At 41.6% G+C, this 24,434-nt stretch overlaps 1 protein-coding gene and 1 non-coding gene across 4 annotated transcripts in view; one reads left to right on the top strand and one right to left on the bottom strand.

Moving 5' to 3' along the window:
- Positions 1-24,434, top strand: part of CUL2 (cullin 2) — a 163,543-nt gene that overhangs the window by 103,972 nt on the left and 35,137 nt on the right. For all 3 annotated transcript variants that reach the window (XM_070429466.1, XM_070429457.1, XM_070429476.1), the window contains exons 10-16: positions 1,546-1,670; positions 3,875-3,982; positions 5,380-5,439; positions 6,270-6,398; positions 6,506-6,592; positions 9,758-9,910; positions 10,205-10,282. In XM_070429466.1, the coding sequence (XP_070285567.1) occupies positions 1,546-1,670; positions 3,875-3,982; positions 5,380-5,439; positions 6,270-6,398; positions 6,506-6,592; positions 9,758-9,910; positions 10,205-10,282 (740 nt within the window). The remainder of the gene's footprint in view (positions 1-1,545; positions 1,671-3,874; positions 3,983-5,379; positions 5,440-6,269; positions 6,399-6,505; positions 6,593-9,757; positions 9,911-10,204; positions 10,283-24,434) is intronic.
- Positions 5,712-5,814, bottom strand: LOC139000439 (U6 spliceosomal RNA). The gene has a single exon (XR_011469620.1). It is a non-coding gene; the product is annotated as a U6 spliceosomal RNA (small nuclear RNA).

Raw genomic sequence — 24,434 nt, 5'->3', positions numbered from 1 at the left:
GAGAATGCAAATTAAAACCACACTAAGCTATCAATACTTACATTTTGATAGAAAATTTAAAAATTAAAAATAATAAGTGTTGGACCCTGGTCCGTGTGGCTCAGTTTGTTGGGCATCATCCCATGCACTGAAAGGTTGTCAGTTGGATTCCCAGTCAAGGCACATGCAGGGGTTTTGGGCTTGATCCCCAGTAGGGGCTGTGCAGGAGCAGGCAGTTGGTGTTCACGCTAACATCGATGTTTCTCTCTTTCCCTATCCCTTCCTCTCTTTCTAAAAATAATAATAAGTGTTGGGAAGCATGTGGAATAGTGGGAACTTGTTATACACTGGGCTGATAATATAAATTGATGCAACCACTTTGAAACGCATTAACTGCTAAAGTTGAATATATGAAAGCCATCCCTTTCCTATACATATAATTCCCCGGCAAAAGAGTATGCACATATATACAAAAATGTTCATAGCAGCATTTTTTGTAATAGCCAAATGGAACAACTCAAATGTCCAATAACAATAGAATGGATGAAGTACAGTATATTCATACAATGGGATATAACAGAAGAGTGAAAATGAACAAATTACATTTACATAGAGCAATATACATATAAACATGTTGAACAAAAGAAGGTAAACATGAAAGAATTGTATTGATTCCATTTTTATAGATAGTTCAAAACAGGCAAAAGTAATCTTTGGTTTAGTACTTATGATAGTGATTACCTTTGCAGAAGAGCAAGAGGAGTAATGATTGGGAAGAGGTGTGAAGGGGACTTCTAGGTGTAGGTAATGTCTGTTTTTTACCCTGGGTAGTGATTACTTGAAGGGGCGTGTTTGTGTTCACTTGTGATAATTTATTGAGATATGCACTTTTGGTTTATACGCTTTTCTGTATGTATATTACATACTTTAATAAAAAAGTTTAAAATAAAGCCTTTACACTGAGACATTATTTTTCACCTCTCATTGGCAAAGATCAAAATGCTTGATAATACATTGTTGGCAAGGGAGCTTCCTGCTGTTGGGAGCTCTGTTTAGAAGGATCCTTCTAGAAGATTAAGCTTTGACACAGCAATACCACTTCTAGGGATTTGTACCATAGATGTTACTGTCCATATACAGGACTATTATTTGTAACATTGTAGTATGAAGAGATTGGAAACAACCAAATTTCCATCAATTGTTAAGTAATTTGATATATAATGGAGTGCTGTACAGTTATAAGATATGAAGAAATGCTCAGTGTACTGATAAAAAAAGATCTCTGAGTGAAAATGTGTTCTGCATTTGCAAATAATACACAAAATACACTACACTCTTTTATAAAAGGGGGCAGAGGGAAGAATATATGTATTTGCCTGAATGTGCATGCAAGAGCTTTGAAAGAACACAATATTGCTTTCCCATGGGAAGGAGGACTGGGTGGTTGGGAGACAGAAGTGGGGGACTTTCTCTGCATACTCTTTTTATAATTCTGCATTTTGGGTCATATATTACCTAATATTTAAAAAATATTTGGAAATCTAATACAAATTTTTCCCCCCTCAGACATGGCAAATATGTATGTCTTACTCCGTGCTGTGTCCACTGGTTTACCTCATATGATACAGGAGCTGCAAAATCATGTCCATGATGAGGGCCTTAGAGCGACCAGTAATCTTACTCAGGAAAATGTGAGTTATATAAGGAAATGGAAAATTTTCTCTTAATCAGATTATCACGCATTTAGGTTTTTGTTTTTACCTTACTGTCTTAAACAATGAAAGAAAAGTTTTACCATGCCAATAGATTAAACATCTGTATTAAAATGTTTCAAGCGTAAAGTTTATTGGACACATTTTGGAGTAATCAAATTATTAGAAAATCATTGAATGAGAAGCTTTTTCTTAGTTATACTGATATGTTCACTTAGCAATCTTAAATAATTGTATTTCTATATAACTGGCACTAATAGTTGTAGTGGTAATGGAATTAATCAATGGTAATATGGAGAACTCACAATTTGCTTTCTTTATATATACTCTGAGTTTGGTAGCCCAGGAAGCAAATTTAGATTAAAATGATCTTCCCTAAATATATGCTTCCTACCCAATGGTGACCATCATGTACCTAATACCCACTTTTCTTAAGAGTTCTCTGACAATCAAATGACTATTTACAAAAAGGCATCTTTCCTATCATTGTATTCCTATCAAATCTTGTTGGACCATCTTGTTTTTACTAGTGATGTTTGATGAATAGATAGATATGACATGAAATGTTCTTTTTCCTAAGTAGAGCTATTTACTTGTCATCTATAATGCAGTAATCTATAATAGACAACATTATTCAGATGCTCATCACTTTAGTTGTAGATTTATTTGTCTTTGGCAAATCTTAGATTTTATGTCCTACCACAATAATACATAAGTTTTCTATTTTTTTAAAAAACTATTAGTTGCCCTATCTGGTTTGACTCAGTGGATAGAGCATCGGCCTGCGGACTGAGGGGTCCCAGGTTCGATTCCAGTCAAGGGCACATGCCCAGGTTGCGGGCTCGATCCCCAGTAGGGGGCATGTAGGAGGCAGCCGATCAATGATTCTCTCTCATCATTGATGTTTCTATCTCTCTCTCCCTCTCCTTTCCTCTCTGAAATCAATAAAAATATATTTTAAAAAATAAAAATAAACTATTAGTTGATATATTTTTATGTTTATTAATCTGTGTTTTTTTATTGGGTTTATTAATTTATTTTATTAGTTTTACAGATTCAGGGTGTTAAATAATATTAGACATAGAGGCATAGAGTTTACTGTCAAGGACTGGGAGATAAAAATAAAAGAGAATGAATTTGTAATAGACACATAATTTAGCTGACTTAGTTAAGTCTTAAGTACTATATAATTATCCCCATTAAGAGTGAAAGCTCACACTCTAACCAGTTGCTTAGTGGTTAGAGCATTGACCCAGGGACTGAAGGGTTATGGGTTCGATTCTAGTCAAGGGCACGTATCCTGGTTGCAGGCTCGGTCACCACCCTAGGCAGGGCACGTGTAGGAGGCAACCAATCAATGTGTCTCTCTCACATCGATGTTTCTCTCTCTGTGTCTCTACCTCTCCCTTCCACTCTCTCTAAAAATCAATGGAAAAATATCCTCGGGTAAGGATTAACAAAAGGAAAAATAAAAAGAGTGACAGCTAAGTATTTCTTCATGCTGAGATGTGGGGGATTGCCCAACTCCAGGGGTCTCAATTTTCACAGATACTTGCTTTTGAGCTCTGCTCTCTCTTTCAGCCTTCAGTGGCTTTGAAGGCAGTTTTTGTGTATATAATTCTCTTTGAAAGTGATAGGCTTAGTGGTTCAGAGACTGTATCTTGTTACTCTTAAGAAACAGTATTCCAACATCGGAGAGAAGTGTGTTTTCAGTGAGTTCTTCTGGCAAAGGAATTATAGTCCTGCATTGCTGGTGTTGAATGACAGCTAATTTCAACATTAAAGTTTTAGATTTTTAAGACAGTTTCCAAAAAATATTTTTTTAAATTTATTTTAGAGAGGAAGGGACAAGGGAGGGAGAGAGAAACATTAATGATGAGAGAAACTCATCAGCTGCCTACTACACGCCCCACACTGGGGATTGAGCCTGCAGCCCATGCATGTGTCGTGACCAGGAATCGAACTGTGACCTTCTGGTCCATAGGTCAGTATTCAACCACTGAACCACGCCGACCAGGCAAGACAGTTTTAGCTAAAAATACTTTTTTGAGAAAGTGTGTGCTTGCATAACATGAATTTTCTTGGGAAAAACTTTACTCTTAATTAAATGACTATTTAATAACTCTAATTATATCTTTGAACTTCTTAAAATGTATTTTGTACTTTGTATTTTATATTTCTAGATGCCAACACTATTTGTGGAGTCAGTTTTGGAAGTACATGGTAAATTTGTTCAACTTATCAACACTGTTTTGAATGGTGATCAGCACTTCATGAGTGCATTGGATAAGGTAACTTTAATAATAACTATATCTACAGATACTTCTCCACTTATGTCGGGGTTATGTCCTGGTAAGCCCATCATAAGTTAGAAATATTTTAAATCAAAATTCATTTAATACACCTAACCTACTGAGCATCTTACCTTAGCTGAACCTACCTTAAACGTTCTCAGGACACTCTCATTAGTTATAGTTGGGCAAAGTCATGTAACACATTAAATACATAGTAGAGTATCATTATTTATCCTTGTGATGGCACACCTAACTGGAAACTGTGGCTCACTGCCACTCCCCAGCATTAGGAGAGAATATTGTACCACATATCACCAGCCTTGGAAAAGATCAAAATTCAAAGTACAGTTTATTGAATACATATCGCTTTCTCACATATTAAAGTAAAAAAAATCGTAAAAATCATATTAAGTCAGGGAATGTCTGTATAAATACAGTTGACCCTGGGATAATTCAGAGGATAGGGGCCCTGATACCCCTCCCTTTTAGTTGAAAATCCACATATAACTTTTGACTTCCCCAAAACTTCACTACTAATGGCCTACTGATATTACCAGAAGCCTTACTGATAGCATAAACAGTCAATTAATGCATATTTTGTATATTTAGTATAACTACATTATCACAATAAAGTAAGTTAGAGAATAAAGAAATGTTATTAAGAAAATCTTACGGAAGAGAAAATACATTTACAGTATTTGTATCAAAAATCTGGGTGTAAGTGGACTCGTGTTTTTTAACGGTTAATTGGAATTCTATTTCTATATTCATTCTTTAGGGCGGTTTCAGGATTGAGGCTTCTAATTACAAGCTTTCTAATCTTGACATGGAAATTAATTAATTTAAATGTGAAAATCAAAATAATAACATAACTTTCAAATTAACAACAAATGGTTAAATTGAATGTTTGAATTATATGGAGATTGAATTTCTCATGACTATGAGAACAGTGATTCTAAGGGGAATTGTTAGTAAACATTATAACATGTTCTGAAAAAACATGTATAATTTTAGTGTTTTAGTGCTGATTTTTAATTTGAATAAATAATATTTCAAAGAAATAAGTATATTTTACAAATTTTTGAATTTTGGTATACTTTAAAGAAAAATTGCTGATATGGTTATTTTAAGATTTTTTAAAAAATGTAGTCATATTTTATCTGTGTTCAGATATCAGTAATGAGTTATAAAGAATAGCTTTCAGTAGGAATGGGATATATAATTGGTCTATAACTACCATGAGGCATACAGTTAGAGGAGTTTACCCTGTGTTCAAAATGAAAACGAAATTAACAGTTTATGACAAAAATGCTGTGTTTTGTGTGGGGTAATAATTTATGGATGTGCAGATTATACCCTATTACTAGTTAATTACTGACTTGTTTTCTATTTAGGCTCTTACATCAGTTGTAAATTACAGAGAACCCAAGTCTGTTTGCAAAGCTCCTGAATTGGTAAGTTTGATGATTGCTTAAAAAAATCTTATGGACATCAATATTAGAAAATGAAAACTGAGAAGAATGTTAAATTAATTTGTATTTGTAGCATGTTTCAGAAAAAGATCCATGAAACTAAATTAATAAAAGTAAACATTATCTACATCATATATAATTTGGCATTTATTTAAGGAATACAGTTGGACCTATGTACTATAGCCTTTTCTTGAGAAATAACTGGAGGGAAAAAATACTTTATTTAATAAAGTTTGGTGTTTTTTTTTTGTTTTTATAATATGAAACGCTTCACTAATTTGTGTGCATCTTTATGCAGAGTCCATGCTAATTTTCTCTGTCGTTCCAATTTTTGTAAGGCTTCTAAAACCCAAGCAGTACAGTTTGGGTTTTAAAGTATGTCTTTTGTGAAATAATTTGATTACTTCTCATAGAGATTTTATTTATGAAATTGAAAGGAAATTTGATGATAATTAAAGAAAACTTAATTATAAAGTTGTGGTAAGAATAAAAAAAGTAATTGTTTAATGTAGAAAATTATAGAACTACTCAAAATGCACCTAGGTGTTCTTTTGAAACTTCTGTTGTTTATGTCAGTGTTTTATTGTTCACTGTGTTGATTAGATTTTTGAATTATTTATAGTTTTTTTTAAAATTTGCCTTATGACATATTTTAAATTCTTTAGTGCATATTCATAATTTTAAAAACATAAGCTTTAAGATGGCAGAGAACTTATTCATTGATATTTTGTACTATTGTCCTTTGCCTTTTTTGAGGCATATGTATGTATAGAAGGGCCCTTTATAAGATATATTGTCAATTTCTATTTGAGCTTGCTAAGTACTGTGACAACTTACTAAAGAAATCAGCAAAGGGGATGACTGAGAATGAAGTGGAAGACAAACTTACCAGCTTCATTACTGTTTTCAAATATATCGATGATAAGGATGTTTTTCAAAAGGTAAGTTGTGAATAGAGAAGTTTTATTTGGTTTAGTCAAATTTTATTTATTTTTGAAATTTAAGTCATCAGAAAGGAATTAACCTTTAGAAATATTTCTTAATATAGTTCTACGCAAGAATGCTGGCGAAACGTTTAATTCACGGGTTATCTATGTCTATGGATTCTGAAGAAGCCATGATCAATAAATTAAAGGTAATGTGAGCCTTTGATCTGATAATGTCATAGAAATTATTCTGCTAGCACAAAAAGATGTTCATTGTAGCAATTAGATATAACAACAGGAAATAATCAGCCGGTGACTGGTTAAATGTGTAATGGTATATCTATATGATGGGATATGCAAATACTGTATTAAAGGACAGATCTCTCTATATACAAGGTGTCCCCTAAAAATGTATACACATTTAGAATATAATTATAAAGGCAGTGTTTATGAAAATATATTTTACTAGAGGCCCAGTGCACAAAAATTTGTGCACTCGGGGGGGTCCCTCAGCCCGGCCTGTGCCCTCTCACAGTCTGGGACCCCTCGGGGGATGACCACCTGCTGGCTTAGGCCCGCTCCCCGGGGAATTGGACCTAAGCTGGTAGTCAGACATCCCTCTGGCAGTCCGGGAGCCCTCAGGGGATGTCCACTTGCCAGCGGGGAGCAGGCCTAAGCTGCAGTCGGACATCCTTAGCGCTGCTGAGGAGGCAGGAGAGGCTCCCACCACCACCGCTGTACTGGCAGCTGTCAGCCTGGCTTGTTGCTGAGCAGAGCTCCCCCTATGGGAGCACACTGACCACCAGGGGGCAGCTCCTGCATTGAGCGTCTGCCCCCTGGTGGTCAGTGTGTGTCATAGTGACCAGTGATTCCCAGTTGTTCTGCTGTTAGGGTCAGTTTCCATATTACCCTTTTATTATATAGGAGTGCCTGGCCAGCCTGGGTGAGGGGCTGATGGTGTTTGCAGGCTGCCCACAGCCCCTTAAATGTGGGGGTCCCCACTGGGGTGCCTGGCCATTCTGGGTGAGGGGCTGAGGGCCATTTGCAGGCTGGCCACAGCCCCTTCAGGGTGGGAGGTCCTGCTGGGGTGCCTGACCAGTCTGGGTGACGGGCTGAGGGCCGTTTTCAGGCTGGCTAAGCCCCCCAGCGGGGACCCTCATCCCATGAGGGTGTGGCCATCCTGGGTGAGGGGCTGATGGCTGTTTTCAGGCTGGCCACGGCCCCCAGCCACCCAGGCTCCCAGTGGAGGCTGGCTGAAAGCAGGTATCTGGGATTTATTTGTCTTCTATAATTGAAACTTTGTTGTCATGAGTGGAGGCCACAGCCAGCTCAGGGGAGGCGGGAAGCTTGGCTTCCTCCATCACCGGGGCAACCAAGCCTCCTGCTTGCTCCAGCTCTGTGGCTGCCAGCCACCATCTTGGTTGGGTTAATTTGCATATAGTCACTCTGATTGGCTGGTGGGCGTGGCTTGGGGTGTAGCGAAGGTATGGTCAATGAGCATCTTTGTCTTTTATTAGTGTAGATTTTCATTTAACAGCTGTCAGCTATTAAAGCGTGTATACATTTTTTGGGACACCTTGTATATTGATAAAGACTTATCCACAAGATAAACAGTATTAACTTAACAAAAGTTTTGTATTATTTATAAACTAGAGGCCCGGTGCACAAAAATTTGTGCACTCGGGGGGGAGGGGGGTCCCCCAGCCCGGCCTGTGCCCTCTCGCAGTCTGGGACCCCTCGGGAGATAACGACCTGCTGGCTTAGGCCTGCTCCCGGGTGGCAGAGGGCAGGCCCAATCCCTAGGTGCAGCCCCTGCTCGGGCTCAGAGCAGGGCTGATTGGGGAGTTGGGGCGCCGCCCCCTGTCATGCACAGAGCAGGGCGGATTGGGTGGTTGTGATGCCACCCTCAGTCACGCTCAGGATAGGGCCGATTGGGGGGTTGGGGCACTGCCCCCTGTCACACTCAAGGCAGGGTCAATGGGGAGGTTGCGGCACCACCCCCTGTGATGCACAGAGCAGGGCCAATCAGGGGGTTGGGGTGCTGCCCCCTATCACTCACAGAGCAGGGCCAATCAGGGGGTTGGGGCACTTCCCCCCTCCCCCCCCCCGTCACGCACCGAGCAGGGCCCATTAGGGGGTTGGGGAGCTCCCCCCTCTTATGCACAGAGCAGGGCCCATCAGGGGGTTGGGGAGCTCCCCCGTCACGCACAGAGTAGGGCCGATAGGGGAGTTAGGGCACCGACCCCTGTCACACACAGAGCAGGGCGGATCAGGGGGTTGGGGCGCCACCACTGTCACACTCAGGGCAGGGCCGATGGGGAGGTTATGGCTCTACCCCGTCACAGACAGAGCAGGGCCGATCAGGGGGTTGGGATGCCACACCCTGTCACACACAGAGCCGCAGGGCGATCAGGGGGTTTGGGCGCTGCACCCTGTCATGCTGATCTGGTGCCAGGAGACCTCTCGGCTCCGCTGATCCCGGTGCTGGGAGGCATATTACCCTTTTACTATATAGGATAGAGGCCTGGGGGCTGGCTGGTTTGCCCTGAAGGGTATCCTGGATCAGGGTGGGGGTCCCCACTGGGGTGCCTGGCCAGCCTGGATGAGGGGATGATGGCTGTTTGCAGCTGGTCACACACCCTTCAGGGTGGGGGTCCCCACTGGGGTGCCTGGCCAGTCTGGGTGAGGGGCTGAGGGCTGCTTTCAGGCTGGCGGTTTTGACTGAAGCTCCCAGCCGCTCCTTTTTTTCTTTTTTTTTTCTTCTGGGCCAGCTTTAGCTCTGGCTCTAGCTCTGAGGCTTCCGCTGCTGGTTTGTTTCGGTTCTTTAATCGAAACAATGTATAACTTCAGCTCTGAGATCCCAGCCGGCTATATTTGTTAGAATGTTTCAAACTGCCAGCTCAGAGGCCTGCAAGGCAGGCCGGGAAGGTTGGAGTCCGCAGTCACCGGAGCAAGCAAGCCTCATGTTCGCTTCCAGCTGCCTGGCTGCCAGCCGCCATCTTGGCTGACAGTTAATTTGCATAAGGATACGCTGATTAGCCAATGGGAAGGGTAGCGGTCGTACGCCAATTACCATGTTTCTCTTTTATTAGTGTAGATGAATGTACCTGAAATATTTATTTAAGTACAAGTTTTGTAGTGCAGTTGAATTTTAGTTTATTTTTGCATAATTTTAGCTTATACCTTGATGAAGTAAGTAGTAGCTGAGACATATTTATGCTAAAATATTTAGTAGTTGATAATTTTCCTGAAGTGTAGACTTGAATATAATATGCAGACCCTTGACCATAGAACTAGCAATAGTAACATGTTCTCATTAATTAATATGGTTTATTATTATTCTTTTTAAATCATTTTTTAAACTGTTTTTACAGCAAGCATGTGGTTATGAGTTTACCAGCAAGCTACATCGGATGTATACAGATATGAGTGTCAGTGCTGATCTCAACAATAAGTTCAACAATTTTATCAAAAATCAAGATACAGTAATAGATTTGGGAATTAGTTTTCAAATATATGTTCTACAGGTATGAATATGTGTTTTATTGTAGGCATTTACTACTCATTTTAAATAGCCTGATCCAAACAATTAATAAATAGAGGCCTCATTGCATTTTCTTTAATCAATGGATTGTATCTTTTAACGTTATATGTTATATTGATTTGGAATGAAATATGCCAAGATAGTAATGCTAATGGGTTTTATCAACATTTTGAGAAAGGAAAAAAGAGGTGCTTTAGTTTAAATCATTTTATAAATATTTATTAACAAGTTAGATGCTTGTCTATTTAACTTTTTTATTTTACTTATTTTCTTCTAGGCTGGCGCATGGCCTCTTACTCAGGCTCCTTCATCTACATTTGCGATTCCCCAGGAATTGGAAAAAAGTGTACAGATGGTAAGTTTGCAGGATATATATTAGAAGACCTAAGGAATTTCAATAATTGTCTCCATGTTATATCACTTTAAATATTTTCCAAACTCTTAATTGCTTGTGATATAAAAATATATTCAGAAATCATAGTTATGTACTTTGTAGGAAGAATGTAAATTATTATAGTTACTAATATTAAAACTCAAATGCTAAGGCTGTCATAGAGTTCTTTGTCAAAACATGACTCTTACTCATAGTTAAACCTATTATCAGCTCTTAAGCAGTTTTAAATTACAAAAACTTTTGATATTAGAAGAAAGTATAGAATTTAATACTTAAAACACTCATTTTCTAATTTTTTATTTGAATTTAGAGCCATTTTTATACTTCATTTATCCCTTGTAGTATTTATTTTTATATCTGGGCAAAATTTTTTTTTAACTAAATTTATTGGGATGACATTGGTCAACATGAACATATAGGTTTCAGGTGTGAGTTTCTATGTTACAAGATCTGTATATTGCACCGGGTGCCCATGGTCAGATCTTCTTCTGTCACCATATATTAGGACCCTCTTCTACCCACAATCCCTTCCCTCTGGCAACCACCACACTGCTGTTTTTGTTCATGAGTTTCAGTTTTATATCCTACATATGAATGAAATCCTATGGTTTGTAGCCTTTTTTTTTGAAATATATTTTATTGATTTTTTACAGAGAGGAAGGGAGAGGGATAGAGAGTTAGAAACATCAATGAGAGAGAAACATCGATCAGCTGCCTCCTGCACACCCCCTACTGGGGATGTGCCTACAACCAAGGTACATGCCCTTGACCGGAATCAGACCTGGGACCCTTCAGTCCACAGGCCAACTCTCTATCCACTGAGCCAAACCGGTTAGGGCAGTTCGTAGCCTTTTTTGACTGACTTATTTCACTTAGCATAATGTTCTCAAGGCCCATCCACATTATTGCAAATGGCACTATTTCATCTTTTCTTATAGCTTAATAGAATTCCATTGTATATTTGAACTACATCTTCTTTATCCAGTCCTCTGTCGCAGGACAATATGGTTGTTTCCATGTCTTGGCCACCATGAATAGTGCTGCAATGAGCATAGGGGTGCATATATCTTTGCGAACACATGATTTTGAGGTTTTCAGGTATATATTCAGGAGAAGGATTGCTGGGTCATATGGTAGCTCTACTCTTAATTTTTTTTTTAATATATATTTTTATTTATTTCAGAGAGGAATGGAGAGGGAGAGAGAGATAGAAACATCAATGATGAGAGAGAATCACTGATTGGCTGCCTCCTGCATGCCCCCTACTGGGGACCGAGCCCACAACCTGGGCATGTGCCCCCAACCGTAATCGAACCTGGGACCCTTCAGGCCAGAGGCCGACTATCCACTGAGCCAAACCGGCCAGGGCTCTACTCCTAATTCCTTGAGGAATCGCCAGACTGTTTCCCATAGTAGTTGTACCAGTCTACATTCCCACCAGCAGTGGATGAGGGTTCCCTTTTTTAAACACTTGTTATTGCTTGTATTGTTGATAATGGCCACTCTAACAGGTGTGAGGTGGTGTCTGTCTTATAGTTTTGATTTGCATTTCCCTAATTGCCAGTGAGATTGAACATCTTTTCATTTATCTATTGGCTGTTCCTGTGTCTTCTTGGGAAAGGTGTATTTTCAGGTCCTCTGCCCACTCTTTGATAGGGTTGTTTGTTTGGTGTTGAGTTTTATGAGTTCTTTATGTATTTTGGGAATTAAACCTTTCTTGTGGCTACTGTTTGCAAATATTATCTCCCATCTGGTTGGCTGCCTCTTTGTTTTGCTGTGCAGAGCTTTTTAGTTTGATATAGTCCCATTCATTTATTTTTGCCTTTACTCCCTTTCCTTTGGGGTCAGGTTCACAAAATATTCTCTATGAACAAGGTCCATAAGTGTGTTACCTATATTTTCTTTTATGTAACTTATTGTTTTGGGTCTTATATTTAAGTCTTTGATCCATTTTGAATTAATGTTTGTACAAGGGACAAACTGTAATCCAGCTTCATTCGTTTGCATGTGGCTTTTCAGTTTTTCTGGCACCATTTATTGAAGAGACTGTCTTTACTCCATTGTGTGTTTCTGGCTCTTTTGTCAAAATAGCTGGGCTCTCTACTCTGTTCCATTGATCTGTGTGTCTATTTCTCTGCCAGTACCATGCTGTTTTGATTATTGTAGCTCTGTAGTATAATTTGAAGTCAGGTAGCATGATACCTCCAGCTTCATTCTTTTTTCTCAGGATTGCTTTGGCTATTCAGGGTCTTTTGTGGTTCCATACAAATCTGATTTCTCGTTCTATTTCTTTGAAAAATTATATTGGGGATCTTGATGGGGATTGCATTAAATCTGTATGTTGCTTTGGGTAATATGGCCATTTTAACTATGTTGATTCTTCCAATCTATGAACACGGGATATTTTTTCATTTTATTGTGTCTTTTTCAATCTCTTAATAATGCTTTGTAATTTTCAGTATATAGGTCTTTCACATTCTTTGTTAAGTTTATTGCTGGTATTTTATTCTTTTAGCTGCAATTGCAAAAGGAATTATTTTTTGTGTGTGTGTTTTTTTTTCTTCACTTTTTCTGAAGTTTTATGTTTAGTATACAGGAAGACAATGGATTTTTGCATATTGAATTTGTATCCTGCAACGTGACTGTATTTGCTTATTGTTTCTAATAGTTTTTTGGTGGGATCTTTAGAGTTTTCTATATACTGAATCATGTCATCCACAAAAAGTGATAGTTTTACATCTTTCTTCCTGGTTTGGATGCCATTTTTTTCTTTCTCTTGCCTTGTTGTTCTGGCTAGGACTGCCAGCACTGTGTTGAATAAGAGTGGTGAGAGTGAACATCCTTGTCTTGTTCCTGATCTTAAGAAGCAAAGCTTTCAGTTTTTCACCAGTAACTATGATATTAGCTGAGGGTTTATCATATATGACCTTTATTCTGTTGAGGTACATTCCTTCTATTCCTTTTTTATTGAGTGTTTTAATCATAAATGGTGTTATATTTTATCAAATGCTTTTCCTGCATCAGTTGATAAGATCATATGATTTTTTTCCTTTCTTTTGTTGATGTGGTGTATTACATTGATTGATTTGTGTATGTTGAACTATCCTGTGCCCTTGGAATGAGCCCCACTTGGTCGTGATGTATTATTTTTTATGTACTACTAGAGGCCCGGTGCATGAAAATTCATGCACTGGAGGGGGAGTCCCTCAGCCCAGCCCGCCCCCTCTCACAGTCCAGAAGCCCTCGGGGGCGGGAGGCGACCCGGCGATCAGGGGAAGGCGATGCCCCATCACACCTCTGCTGCTGCCACTGCTGGCAGCGCAAGCCTCGGCTGGCCCTGGTTACCTGAGCCTCGGGTGACCCTGGAGGGCTGGGCAGCCACCATTCGAGGCTTGCCTGTGCCTCGGGCTGGCGCTGGGGGGCTGAGGGGTCTCTGGAGGCAGGCACACAGGGGCAGGCCTTGCCATGCGCCTGCCACCCTGGCAGAGCTGAGAGGACTGAGCACCGCCATCTTTGAGGACAGGGCTGTCAATTAGCATATTCCCTCCTTATTGGCCGTGGGCACCACCATCTTTGTGATGGTGTGAGGGTCAATTAGTATATCCCCTCTTTATCAGATAGGATTATATTTGATTTGCTAGTATTTTGTTTAGGATTTTTGCATCTGTATTTATCAGAGATATTGGACTGTAGTTTTCTTTATTTGCATTATCTTTGCTAGGTTTTGATATCAGGATTATATTGCTCTCATAGAATATGTTAGGAAGTATTACCTCTTGATCAATTTTTGGAAGAGTTCAAGAAGGAGAGGTTTTAAGTGTTCTTTGAACATTTGGTAGAATTTACTGGTAAAGCCATCTGGTCCTTGACTTTTATTTTTGGGGAGGTTTTTGATGGTTATTTCAATTTCCTCAATACTGATTGGTCCATTTAGATTTTTCAATTCTTCAGGATTTAGTCCAGAATGGTTATATATTTCTAGAAACTTATACATTTCTTCTAGATTATTGAATTTGGAGGCATACTGTGTTTCATAATATTCTAGTACAATGATGGTGAACCTATGACACGCGTGTGAGAGGTGACATGCGAACTCATTTTTTTGGTTGATTTTTCTTTGTTAAATGGCATTTAAATTTGTAAAATAAATATCAAAAATATAAGTCTTTGCTTTACTATGGTTGCAGATATCAAAAAATTTCTATATGTGACACGGCACCAGAGTTAAGTTAGGGTTTTTCAAAATGCTGACACGCCGAGCTCAAAAGGTTTGCCATCACTGTTCTAGTATGATGCTTTGCATATCTGTGGTGTCTGGTAATTTCTCCATTTTGTTTATATGGGTCTTTTCCTTTTTTTTTCCTTAGTGAGTGAGGCCAGTAGTTTTTCATTCTTTTCAAAGAACTAGGTGTTTGTTGTATCAAATTTTTGTGTAGTCTTTTTTTCTCTATTTCATTCAATTCTGCTCTAATTTTTATTATTGTCTTTCTTCTACTGACTTTGGGTTGCTTTTGTTCTTTTTTTCCTAGTTCTTTAAGATGTGATGTTAGATTGTTTACTTGGGATTTCTTTTGTTTCTTTTTTTTTTTTTTTAAATATATTTTTGCCGGGAGCCGGTCCATCCTTGCTGCTTGACACAGTCGCTGCAGAGAAGAAACGTCTGCACAGCATATGTTTCAAGGGACCTGGCGTATATAGCATACTGTTCTTAATATGTTTGCTCCCCTTAGCGCTATGTGTTTTAACCAAGGTCACCTCTCCGAGAAAGGTTGTTTCCCCAGGTAGGGATTTTCCCCTGAAGTTAGGGAGGAGATAAAACCCCTTAATTAAGTGCCAGGCGGGTAGTTAAGCTACATAATCTTTACTCCCTGGAATGGAGATAAGAAACGCCCTAACCTTTGTAATAGAAATTGACAGGATTAAAATCGGCTGGTATAAATACAGATGTAACAAGACAATAAACATCAGATCCTAGTCAGATCCTGATCAGTTCCTAACCAGAACTCTGACCAGAACTTTGGCTGGAGATCCTGGCTAGAGGTCCTGACTAGGCTGCTGATCAACTGAAGGCTGTCTTCGTGTCATTCCTTCTTCGCCGACTCCGTCCACACCTTTGGGGACCCCTGGACCCGCTGGGATTGGACCCCAGCATATTTTATTGATTTTTTTACAGAGCGGAAGGGAGAGAGATAGAGAGTTAGAAACATCGATGAGAGAGAAACATCGATCAGCCACCTCCTGCACATCTCCCACTGGGGATGTGCCCGCAACCCAGGTACATGCCCTTGCCCGGAATCGAACCTGGGACCTTTCAGTCCGAGGCCGACGCTTTATCCACTGAGCCAAACCGGTTTCGGCTTCTTTTGTTTCTTGAGTTAGGCCTGTAATGATATAAGCTTCCCTCTTATTACTGCTTCTGCTGCATCCCAGAAGTTTTGATCTGTTGTATTGTGATTCTCATTTGTCTCTATATATCTTTTGATCTCATCTTTTATTTCCTCTTTGACACAGATTTTTTAGTAGTATATTGTTTGATCTCCAAGTATTTGTGAGTTTCTTTACTACCTTTTTGCAGTTGATTTCTAATTTCAAGGCATCATGGCTGGAGAATATGTTTGGTATAATTTCAGTCTTTCTGAATTTGTTAATGTTAGTTTGGTGACCCAACATATGGTCTATCCTTGAGAATGTTCCATGTGCACTGGAAAAGAATGTGTAATCTGATGTTCTCAGATGAAAGGTTCTGCAAATGTCAATTATGTCCATTTGGTCTAGTGTTTCATTTAAGGCTGATATTTCTTTATTGATTTTCAGTTTGGTTCATCTGTCTAGAACTGTCAGTGGAGTATTAAGGTCCCCAACTATGATTGTGTTTGGATCTGTTTTTCTCTTTAGTTCTGTGAATAGTAGTTTTATATATCTGAGTGCTCCCTGATTTTGTGCATATATATTAATAAGTGTTATATTTTCTTGATGGAGTGTTCCCTTTATCATTATAAAGTGTCCATCTTTGTTTCTTCTTATCTTTGTTATCTTCAAATATATTTTGTCAGATAAAAGTATGCCTACACCTGCTTTTCTGTGGATATTATTTGCTTGGAGAATCATTTTCCACTTTTTACTTTGAATCTACCTTTGTTATTGCAGCTTAGTTGTATCTCTTGTAGGCAACATATTGTTGGGTTTTGTTTCTTTGATCCACTCTGCTATTCAGTGCCTCTTTATTGGTGAACTTGACCATTTACATTTATGATAATTATTGATGTATGAGCATTTCCTATAGCCATTTTATCTTTTGTTTTCTGGTAGCTCTGGGTCTCCATTGGTTCTTTTCCTTTGTGTTTCTGTCTGTTGTTTTTGTTTGGTGGTATTCCATACTTCTTCCCTCTGTTTCCTCTTTTTTTAAGCTATTTGTCCTGATTTGGGAATTTGTGTGTGTAGTTACCATCTACACTAATAAAAGAGAAACATGGTAATTAGCGTATGACCGCTATCCTTCCCATTGGCTAATCAGCATATCCTTATGCAAATTAACTGTCAGCCAAGATGGTGGCCGGCAGCCAGGCAGCTGGAAGCGAACATGAGGCTTGCTTGCTCCAGTGACTGCAGACTCCAACGTTCCCCACCTGACTTGCCGGCCTCTGAGCTGGCAGTTTGAAACATTCTAACAAATATAGAGGCTAAATAAAACCCCAGAAACCAGCTTTCAGCCAGCCGGGATCTCGGAGCTGGAGTTATACATTGTTTCGATTATAGAACACAAACAAACCAGATACCTGCTTTCAGCAGTGGAAGCCTCAGAGCTAAAGCCAGAGCTAAAGCTGGCCCAGAATAAAATAAAAAAAAAAGAGAAAAAAAAGGAGCGGTTGGGAGCTTCAGTCAACAACCGCCAGCCTGAAAGCAGCCCTCAGCCCCTCACCCAGATTGGCCAGGCACCCCAGTGGGGACCCCCACCCTGAAGGGTGTGTGACCAGCTGCAAACAGCCATCATCCCCTCATCCAGGCTGGCCAGGCACCCCAGTGGGGACCCCCACCCTGATCCAGGACACCCTTCAGGGCAAACCAGCCAGCCCCCAGGCCTCTATCCTATATAGTAAAAGGGTAATATGCCTACCAGCACCAGGATCAGCGGAGCCGAGAGGCCTCCTGGCACCGGATCAGCGTGACAGGGTGCAGCGCCCAAACCCTCTGATCGCCCTGCGGCTTTGTGTGTGACAGGGTGCGGCGTCCCAACCCCCTGATTGGCCCTGCTCTGTGTGTGACAGGGTGCAGCACCCCAACCCCCCCCTCCCCCCACAGGCCCTGCTCTGTGTGTGACAGGGTAGAGCCATAACCTCCCCATCGGCCCTGCCCTGAGTGTGACAGTGGCGGCGCCCCAACCCCCTGATCGGCCCTGTCTGTGGGTGATAGAGGGCGGCGCCCCAACCCCCTGATCCGCCCTGCTCTGTGTGTGACAGGGGGCGGTGCCCTAACTCCCCTATCGGCCCTACTCTGTGCGTGACAGGGGGCAGTGCCCCAACCCCCTGATTGGCCCTGCTCTCTGCATGACAGGGTACGGAGCCCCAACTCCCCTGATGGGCTCTGCTCTGTGCGTGACAGGGGGCAGCGCCCCAACACCCTGATTGGCCCTGCTCTGTGCGTGACGGGGGTGGCGCCGCAACCTCCCCATCAGCCCTGCCTTGAGTGTGACGGGGCGGTGCCCCAACTCCCCAATCGTCCCCACCCTGAGCGTGACTGAGGGTGGCATCACAACCTCCCGATCCGCCCTGCTCTGTGCATGACGGGGCCATGCCCCAACTCCCCAATCGGCCCTGCTCTGAGCCCGACCAGGGGCTGCACCTAGGGATTGGGCCTGCCCTCTGCCACCCAGGATCAGGCCTAAGCCAGCAGGTCGTTATCTCCTGAGGGGTCCCAGACTGCGAGAGGGCACAGGCCGGGCTGAGAGACACCCCCCCCCCCAGAGTGCACAAATTTTTGTGCACCGGGCCTCTAGTTAGGTTTATAAAAGACTAGAGGCCCAGTGCATGAATTTGTGCATGGGTGGGGTCCGGCCAGCCTGGCATCAGTCGGGGCGGATCGGGGCTGGGTCTGTTGGGAGGAGGAGATGACGGGATATTGGCTGGCTGGCCCTGATTGGGGCCCAATCAGGGCCAGATCGGCTGGGGGCCAGGGCCGCGGGTGATTTGTCGGTGGGGCTGGACATGGGGAGGGGCTGTGGGTGGTGGACTGCTTCCAAATGGGGAGGGGGTGCCAATCGAGGGCCAGCAGCCTGGGGGAGGGGCCATGGGTGGTTAGCCAGCCAGCCCTGCCCCCTATTGGGGTGGGGAAGGCGATCAGGGGCGGGGGCGGCCAGGGGGAGGGGCTGCGGGCCGATCAGGGTTGTGGAGGCCTGCCGGGGGGAGGGGCTGCAGAAGGTTGGCTGACCAGCCCTAGCCCTATTGGGGTGGGGGATGCGATAAGGGGCAGGGCTGCAGAAGTTTGGCCGGCCCTCCCCATATTGGGGTGGGAGGGCAATCAGGGGCGGGGCCAGCTTGGTGGAGGGCCTACGGGCCAATCAGGGTGGTGGGGGCTCATAGGGGGTGGGGCCTGCTGGGGGAAGAGGCTGCAGGAGGTTGACTGGCCAGCCCTGCCCCCTATTGGGGTGGTGGGTGTGATCAGGGGCGGAGCAGGCCCAGGGTGAGAGAGTCCATCAGGGGCCAGCCAGCTGGGGGGAGGGGCTGCGGGTGATTGGTTGGCGGGCCCCGCCCCCATTGGGGTTGGGGGGCCAATTGGGGGTGGGGCTGGTCGTGGGAATAAATCCCACATGGTCATGGTGTATGATCTTTCTAATGTAATGCTGGATCCGACTTGCTAGAATTTTGTTGAGGATTTTAGCATCTATGTTCATCAAGGATATCGGCCTGTAGATCTCTTTTTTTGTGGTGTCTTTATCTGGTTTTGGAATTAGGGTAATGCTGGCTTCATAGAAAGAGCTTGGAAGTATGCGTTCCTCTTGAATTTTTTGGAATAGTCTGAGGAGGATAGGTTTTAGTTCTTCTTTGAATGCTTGATAGAACTCCCCTGTAAAGCCATCCGGACCAGGGCTTTTGTTTGCTGGAAGATTTATGATTACTCCTTCAATTTCTTTGGTGGTTATCGGCCTATTCAGGTTTTTTGAACCTGATGGAGTTTTGGGAGCTTGTATTTTTCTAAAAATATGTCCATTTTGTCTATTTTGTCCATTTTGTTGGAATAAGAATTGTTCGTAGTATTTTTTCATACTCCTTTGTATTTCTGTGGGATTGGTTGTTACTTCACATCTTTCTGATTTTGTTTATTTGGGTCTTCTCTCTTTGCTTCTTGGTGAACCTGACTAGAGGTTCATCAATCTTGTTTATCTTTTCAAAGAACCAGCTCTTGGTTTTGTTGATCTTTTGTATTTTTTTTGGTCTCTATGTCGTTTATTTCTGCTCTGATCTTTATTATTTCCTTCCTTCTGCTTACGCTGGGCTTTTCCTGTTGCTCTCTTTTTAACTCTTTGAGTTGTAGGGTTAGATAATTTATTACCATTTTTTTTCTTGTTTTTTGAGGTAGGCCTGTAGAGCTATGAACTTCCCTCTCAAGTCTGTCATGGGAAAACACAACACACAGGGCAACAAACACAAACGTACTCATGATACCAATAACCCCAAATAAAGGTGACCACCAGAAAAAAGAGTTTTAGGGGAGAGAAAAGAGTGCAAAAATGATAACGAGAAAAGGAAAAAATGTAAGAGAGAAAAGAAAGAGAAGATAAAAGAAGGGGGAAATATATATGTCAATGGGGAGAAAACTCCAAAAAAACCAACAACTAATCCAAAAAATGCAAACAACAAACACTCAGATTAGAATGCAAATAACAAACACCCAAAATAACAAACACCCAGATGAATCTGAGGAGGCAGAGCTTATTTCCAGAAGATAAGGTCAAGGAATTGAAGGAATGGGGAAATGGCCACAATTCAGTATAGAGGAGGTAGAAAGAGAATGAGTGTATAAGAAGAAAAGTAATAAATTTTTTTAAAACAGAAAAATATATATATTAAAATATATATATTAAAAAATCATGTATATAAAAGAAAAATTTCCCTTTCTTTATTTTATCTATCTGTGTATTCATCTATTTTTGGAAAAGGAGAATAGAGAGTAAATAGGCCTGAGTTGGTGATTGAAACTAATTAAGATATTAGTAGAAGAGAACAAGCGAGGAGAGGAAAAACAGAAGCAAGAAAATAAAAAGAAAAAAAGAAACTAACAAGCAATCAAACAAACAATAACGACAAGACAGAAAATAAAAAGGAAAAAAAGTTAAGAAAAAAATTTGGCTAGTAAAGAAAGAGAAGAGAGAAGTGTGCATGGACTTGGAGCAGGGGAGAGGAAATTAGATATATGAGTAAGATCAATTTTTAACAGCGAGTCAAAAGAAAGGCTAGAGAAAAACAGCAGGAAAAGGGTAAGAGAAACAAGGCAAAAAGGGAAAAGTGAGGAAGAGAGTGTAGGCATAAAAGAAAAATTGAGATAGAGTAAAATAATGCCAGAAAAAAAATAAAAAGAATGTAGAACACTGCCCTCGCTGGTTTGGCTCAGTGGGTAGAGTGTCATCCTGTGGACTGAAGGCTCCCAGGCTTGATTCTGGTCAAGGGCATGTGCCCGGGTTTCGGGCTCGATCCCCAGTGGGGGACATGCAGGAGGCAGCCAATCAATGATTCTCTTTCATCGTTGATGTTTCTATTTCTTTCTCCCTCTCCCTTCCTCTCTGAAATCAATAAAAATATATATTTAAAAAAAAGAACGTAGAACACTAATCCAAATATAAAATAAATGAAATAAAACTTTAAAAAGGTAAAATAGTAATAACAAAATAAGAATATAACAATACAAAAAGTAAAATAAAGTGAGAAAAAAAGAAAAAAATTGTAGTTAAATTAAGTAAAAGATAAAAAAAAAGTAAAGTAATGAAGTTCGTTCATTTCAGCGAGCTTCAATGACCCATGGAGGCTGTTTTAAGACCCCTCTCTACTGTTCTGCCTGGCACGTCTGTTTCCTGTCATTTAGTCAGCACAGTGTTGAAGTTCCCTGCAGTCCACCGCTCCTCTCTGTCATAAGCCACAACCTTGTGTTCAGGCAAGCAGGATCTCTCTGCTCACTTTGTTTCTCTGCCTGCCTTCAGTTGTATTTACACAAGAGTCAATTTCTGATACATCCCCTGGGTGGCGGTGTTTCTGGATTAGTTTCCAGGACCGAATGGCTCCTTGACCCAGTGGTAACCTCTTCTTTTCGTGCTGCAATTAATACTGGGTTGAAGGGACGGACTGATCCAGAGGTGCTTTCCTGCTCATCTCTCCTTATTCTGATCCCCAGTTTCCTCAAAAACAACCTTCCCCTGCAGTCTCAGTGAGTGTTTTTAATCAGAAGATCCTATGTACTGGGCTTAGCAAGCAAGAAAGTAAAAAAGACAAAGCAACTGCACCGCCTCGAGTTTTTCTCCCCCCTGGCACTGCGCAGCCGGTATAGAACTTCAGGCTGCCTTTCTGGGCACAGTCTCCCACGGCTGTGGGCTTAGATCTAGAGATCCCCTCTGCCAGCAGCCCTGTGTACCCCTTTCCACATTCGAGGGCTACACTGACCCTAAGGGCTGTGGATTTGTTGGGGCGCAGTCTCCCTCTGAGACTCTAGTCCCTGCTGTTCGTATTTCTCCCTCCAGCCTGGATCCCACATCTTATCTCTCTCCAGGCGATCTCTGACCTTTTCATCCACAGATTGCCTCACCAGCTGTGTTTAATTCGCCAATTCCAAGTGGGTGTTATTCAATTCAGCTGTTCCTTCTATCTCAGCGGTTCTCAACCTGTGGGTCGCGTACAATGAAAATACATCCTGCATATCAGATATTTACATTACAATTCATAACAATAGCAAAATTACAGTTATGAAGTAGCAACGAAAATAATCTGCTCTGTGAGAAGGCGCAGGACCCGACCGTGTATTCAGCCGCCACCTTGTCTCCTCTGGACAAACTCTTTAGGTGCCCATGGCCGGAGAGGCCGGAGTCTCAGTGTTTGTCACTTCACAGCTAAGGCAGCTGGTCCCTGGGCATTGTGGCTGTAGGGCCCAGGATGTATCTGAGGTCTCCCTGGTTGAAGGTAAGGCTGGGCTTCCAATCACAGCCGCTCTCCCCTTCAAGATGGCACTGTCTGTGCAGCAGAGCTGGCTGCTCCAGGAGAGATTTCAGTAGTAGTAGATGCTGCCCAGCCAGGGGATCCTGATCCGCCAGTTCCCAACAGTTATATGGAATATAACTGTCCCTCGCTCACAAATACAGACACTCCCTGCACATCCACGCACTCTCCTTTTGCTCTCTCACTCACACACTATCTTACAGCCTGCCATCCCGTCAGCTGCCATCTAGGATCTCAGCTTTTGTCTTTTAATACCAAATAAATTTATAATATTCTCATTTAGAGCTGAATCTTTTTGTTATGATTAGCTATTCAGATATTTAAGTATAAAGAAATGGGTTTTTTTGGCATATCGATATCATCAATAAAACTTTACTGGTAGTAGTACCAGTTGCTAGGAGTAAAAATAGGTAAAAGTAAAAAGAGGTAAAACGTGTCTTCAGAGCTTTGAATATATACACTTTGAATATATAAAGCTAGTTTGCAGTTAAATAATTTGTAAAGAGTATTTTAAACTTTTCTCAGTTTCAGAAATGTTTTCATTTGCTTTTGTCCACTAATTCATTATAAATGTTTAATAATCCTATATAACTCTAATATGTAAATCAACGAAACGGCGGGATGACCGGTCGCTATGATGCGCACTGACCACCAGAGGGCAGACACTCAATTCAGGAGCTTCCCCCAGCCCACAGGCCCCGACCTGCAGTGGCGGTGGGGAGCAGGGCCAGCGAGTGGGCAGCGCCAGGCCAGCCAAGGCGGGTGCCAGCGGGGGTCCCCCCGCCGGTCACCCTGCAGATTGGCCCTGATCGCCGGCCAGGCGTAGGGACCTTACCCATGTATGAATTTTGTGCCCCAGGCCTCTAGTTAAATTATAAGCTGTATAACAGTAATTAAATTTTATCAACACCCTTGGAGATTATTAATTAGTTAAAGCATACTTCTGGGATCCTTTTGTGACATATTTTTATTTTCTCTTTATCTACATTAGAACCAGGAAGAAAATCTTAAGTATTCCAAGTGCCAGTCATTTCCTGTTTATCATGCAAAGTGTTTGATGGATTTGCTCATAGAGGAGATCGATGCACTCTTGAAGGGAAAACATGCTTAACAAGTTTGAGTTTCCTAGGAGTAAGCCAAGTTGGAATAAACTGCTGAAAGAATTTATTAATTTCCTTGGCTGAGAGTGATCAGTTTTATTGTAATGAGTGGGCATAGTGCAGCTGACAGGTCAGATGTTACTAATTGCTTTATTTAAACTTCTTTTTGAAAGTACAAATGGTAAAGTTTGATACACAAATAAAAGCTTTAGATATCCTAGATAATAAAAGGCTAATATGCAAATTGTCTCCTCGACCGGGAGTTTGACCAAGGCGCAGGGCCGGCCGGCCAACCCCCTGCGTTCCCTCCCCCCGGCTGGTGCAGCCTCAGTTGGCCCCTATTGGGGTGGGCCAGCCGGGCCCCACCTGTGCACGAATTTGTGCACCAGGTCTCTAATATTACATATGACACAATGACACATCATTCTAAAATGTCTGTCCACACTCTGGCCAGTGTGGCTCAGTTGGTTGGGTGTTGTCCAGAGCACTGAAAGGTTACTGGTTTGATTCTCAGTCAGGGCACATCCCCGAGTTGTGGGCTTGATCCCCGGTAGGGGGTGTGCAAGAGGCAGCCAATTGATGTTTCTCTCTCTCCTGCTCCCTCTCTCTGTTAAAATCAATAAAAAATCTTAATAAAAGTCTGTCCACAATTCTGAATTGTGACATTTGTGTATTCAGTTTTGCAATAAAGTTGACTTTTTATTTTTTTAATGTATCAGTTTTATTTTCTCACTATATTATGTAATAGCTCATTAAAAGATAATAACTGTGTCCTGGCTGGGTAGCTCAGTTGGTTAGAGTGTTGACCTGATATGCCAA

The sequence above is a fragment of the Myotis yumanensis genome, unplaced genomic scaffold, assembly GCF_028538775.1.
Source record: "Myotis yumanensis isolate MYYU_CA2020_CCGP unplaced genomic scaffold, mMyoYum1.0.hap1 SCAF_1, whole genome shotgun sequence".
Classification (NCBI taxonomy): Eukaryota; Metazoa; Chordata; class Mammalia; order Chiroptera; family Vespertilionidae; genus Myotis; species Myotis yumanensis.
Note: the sequence above shows the minus strand (reverse complement) of the source record. Positions and strands in the feature narration are given on the sequence as shown.